Raw genomic sequence first — 4,330 nt, 5'->3', positions numbered from 1 at the left:
AAAAAAAAAAAAACAAAAAAAAACAAACAGAAATTCTTTTAGCCACTCTTTTAGGGTAAGTCTGCTGATAACAAATTATTTTTGTTCTCCTTCATCTAAGAATGTCTTGATTTCTCATTCATTTTATAAAGGTATTTTCAGTGGACATACTGTTCTGGATTGACAGGTTTCTTCTTTTAGTATTTGAAAAATGTGCCACTTCATTTTAGCTTTCATGATTTCTGATGGAAATTCTGCTGCTGGCTCGGCTCCTATAGCACAGTGGTTATGGTGCCAGCCACCTACCCCAAGGGTGGAGGGTTCAAACCCAGCCCAGGTCAGCTAAATAACAATGACAATTGCAACAAAAAATAGCCAGGCATTGTGGTGGGCGCTTGAAGTCCCAGCTACTTGGGAGGCTGAGGCAAGAGACTTGCTTAAGCTGAAGAGTTTGAGGTTGCTGGGAGCTGTGATGCTACGGCACTCAACTAAGGGTGACATAGTAAGACTCTAGTCTCAAAAAAAGAAAAAAAAAAAGAAAGAAAACTCTGCTGCCCTTTGGTTATTTTTACCCTATAGGTAAGGTGTTGGTTCTCTCTCTGCTTTCATGAGTTTTTATTTGTTCTTAGTTTCTAGAAATTTGATTATGCTATGTCTTAGAATAGATTTCTTTGGGTTTATCTATTTGGGGTATGCCAGCTTCCTGAGTCTTAAGATTTATATCTTTTGTCAATTTTTTTTTTTTTTTTGAGACAGAGCCTCAAGCTATCCCCCCTGGGTAGAGTGCCTGGCATCACAGCTCAGAGCAACAAATATATCATGAATTACAAGGATTCTAGTTAGTCTGATGTGAATAGGTCCTAAAAGTACCTTGCTGTGAATGCCAGGTACTTTTGCCCCTAATCCTTCCAGGTGGTTCTTTCTTTGGCCTTTGGTAATTTCCTTATAGGGACCTTCCTTAGTCTTTAAAGTTCTGTATGCAGCTCTCTTCTTTCCTCTTTGTAGCTCTTTATCTTCTACCTGCCTTGGTCTCTCTGAATCACTATTTTCTCAATCACTACACCACCCTAGGTTCCCTCTCTCTGCATTGTGGCTTGGAAACTTTCTTAAGGCACTAGGCTGGAATGATCCTAGGTCTTATTTCATTTGCTTCCTGTCTCTCAGGGAGCTTTGTTCTTTGCTACCTGATATCCAGTCTTGAAGCTGTTTTTCACATGTTTTGTCCAGTTTTTTGTTATTTCAGGTAAGAGAGTAAATCTGCTCCTTGTTATTCCAATCTAAGGTAGAATAGTGACTTGCTTCCAATGATTAGAATGTGGAGAAAATGACAGCATGTTACTTTTGGGACAAGACATAAAAGGCATTATGGCTCCCTCCTTGCTTTCCCTCTCTTTTGGATCAATTGCTATGGGAGAAGCCACTGCCATAGAATAAGGACATTAAAGCAGCCCTGTGGAGAGATCAAACTGCTAAGATAATAGATTTCCTGCTAGTGGCTATGCAAATATGCCATTTTGAAACTGGATCCTCAGCCTCAATCTAGCCTTTTGATGGCTACAACCCTGGCTGATTTTTTTTTTTTTTAAGAGACAGAGTTCTACCCTATGCCTTGAGCTGAGTGCAGTGGCATTGTAGCTCACTGCATCCTCAGAGTCGGGCTGTGGGCAATCTGCTGCCTCAGCCTCCAAAGCCACTGGGATTACAGGTGCTTGCCTCGGTGCCCAGCTGGATTTTTCAATTTTTTTCATGAGTTTCTCATTCTCACTCAGACAAGCCTCGAACTCCTGAACTCAAGCAATCCTCCAGCCTTAGCCTGCCACAGTGCTGGGATTACAGGCGTGAGCCACTGTGCCTGGCGATCCTGGTTGACATCTTGACCACAACTTCATGAGTTATTCTAAGCCTGAATTACCTACCACAGCTGCTTATGAATTCCTAACTTACAGTAACCATTGGATAACCAATGTTTATTTATTTAAGCCACTACATTTTAGGATAATTTGTTACATAGCAATGAACAACGAATAGAGGATCCAAATTCTATTCAACCTATAGAAAGGATCAGTTGAATTTCTTTTCTTTTCTTTTCTTTTTTTGAGACAGAGCCTCAAGCTGTCCCCCTGGGTAGAATGCTGTGGCATCACAGCTCACAGCAACCTCTAACTCCTGGGCTCAAGCGAGTCTCCTGCCTCAGCCTCCCAAGTAGCTGGGACCACAGGCGCCCGCCACAATGCCTGGCTATTTTTTGGTTGCAGCCGTCACTATTGTTTGGTGGGACTGGGCTGGATTTGAACCCGCCACCTTAGGTGTATGTGGCTGGCACCTTAGCCACTTGAGCCACAGGCGCCGAGCCAATCAGTTGAATTTCATAAGTAACTTTATCCATTCCCCATCTTGAACCCAGCCAAAGTAAAAAATCTCAGACAAAATCACAAGACTTAGCATGTAATTTATACTCAAAACTTTCCCTATATGATTCCTTTTGAGAAATAAATCCTTAGTTTTTGTGAGTTTAAGATTCCATCAAAGAAACCAGAGTATGTTATATTTTTATAATGTTCTAACCCAAGAAGCACAATGCAATGTATATTATTTTAATTCTTTATAGTATCAACAGAGATGTTGTCTTCACTTTCAACAGGGGAAACTAAAGCATTAATAAAAAGTGAATCGATTCTAGTGAGATATTACATTATTAATTTAGTAATGGATTTATGAAATTTCCCCTTTCAGAAATTTTAAGTAACAAGAGTTATATTATCCATTTAATAAGCTATATTAGCAGCAAGGTTGCCTCAATGTAGGTGATGCATAGAACCTCTGTAAGTCTTTCTCTTCCCTATAATTCTGAACTTTACATAAGAAAGAATGGAAAAAAACAGGGAGCTTTGTAAAAACATTGCCTCTAGCCCAGTATGGCTTCTAAAACCCTAGAGGGAGTTTCACCTGAGTCTTTTGTAGGCTATAGAGAAAATATTTTCATGTTTTTGCACAGTTAGGGTTTTCTAAGCAAAGAAAACTGGTACTTTGGTTAAGAACAAGTCTTGAAAGGATGACCTCTGAAGAGATTTAGAGATTTACTTTCTTACATGTTTACATTTCAAAGGGAGTGAAAATAGTTAGTTTACATTTCAAAGAACTATTGATGCCAAAGTTTTCCCGGCTTTTTCAGGAGTGTAGGGAGATAGTTTAGACCAGCAGTTCTCAACCTGTCACAACCCACAGGAACTGTATTAAAGGGCTGGGGCATTAGGAAGTTTGAGAAGGTTCCTAATACTGCAGCCCTTTAATACAGTTCCTGTGGGTCGCAACAGGTTGAGAACCTCTGGAGAGCCTATTTAACCTCCTAGATTAATAATTTTGGGGTTTCTCTTCTACAGCATAAACCCCCGCATAAGTAGGATGACATCTGGCTCTTGCAGTGTCACGTGTGGGATATTAGCTGTGGAGAACTAGTCCAGTTATTGCTGTAAATAATAATAACTGTGACCTCTGTTTTAGAATCCTTATACTGTATTTGCTTTCAGGATAAAATGAATAAATGTAGATATACTCACCACAAAAGGGAGGATGCACTCGTGCTGATTTTGCACCATGTATAAACTGAATAAAGACATACGGCTGGGGCCCACCAAGCTGCAGGCTAGAGAGAAAAAGTTCTGCAGTGCCTCACACAGGTTGGAGCAGATGTCAGCCCAGGATGGCAGAGCAATGTGCACAATGAGAAGCCGTGGAGGTTGCTGGGCAATGTGCATGGGAGTGGAGGGCCCTTTACCACTAGTTTTCCTAGGATGCATGGCAGCCAAACCAAAGGTAGAACTGCAGCTGCTACCTGGATATTTTCTACACCTGTAGGGAAGAAAAGAGAAACATCTGGCTTTCAAACTGAATTATGTGCTGTGTTGCAATACAGAATAGAGGTCGAGGGGACTCAGTCCAGAAAGGAGTCAGATTGGGTACTAAATCAAGTTTATCCAGGCTATCCCATGTTAACAGCTCCCAAAGGATCTAGGTATTTGCCTATAATGTAAACCTGATGGAAAAAAGAAGTCATACAAAAATAAATTTTACTATCAATGTAAGCTGTCTGCCTTGATCAACTTGTTTCTTTTCTTTCTTTCTTTTTTATTTTTTTTTTTTTTGAGACAGAGTCTCATTATGTCACTCTTGGTAGAGTGCGTGGCATCACAGCTCACAGCAACATCAAACTCTTGGGCTTAAGCGATTCTCTTGCCTCAGCCTCCCAAATAGCTGGGACTACAGGCACCCACACAACACTTGGCTATTTGGGGCTTTATTTTTTAAAAAGAGAAGTATCTGGCATATACTGAAAGACATAGTGAAAAGCACG

General features: G+C 40.5%; 1 protein-coding gene across 1 annotated transcript in view; it reads right to left on the bottom strand.

The window, feature by feature from the left end:
• Positions 1-3,776, bottom strand: part of M1AP (meiosis 1 associated protein) — a 90,888-nt gene extending 87,112 nt beyond the window's left edge. Inside the window, 1 exon segment of the mRNA XM_012807399.2 lies at positions 3,537-3,776. Within this exon segment, the coding sequence (XP_012662853.2) occupies positions 3,537-3,776 (240 nt within the window).
• Between the last annotated feature and the right edge of the window lie 554 nt (positions 3,777-4,330).

The sequence above is a fragment of the Otolemur garnettii genome, unplaced genomic scaffold (genome assembly GCF_000181295.1).
Source record: "Otolemur garnettii isolate 467f Iridium unplaced genomic scaffold, OtoGar3 scaffold00068, whole genome shotgun sequence".
Lineage (NCBI taxonomy): Eukaryota > Metazoa > Chordata > Mammalia > Primates > Galagidae > Otolemur > Otolemur garnettii.
Note: the sequence above shows the minus strand (reverse complement) of the source record. Positions and strands in the feature narration are given on the sequence as shown.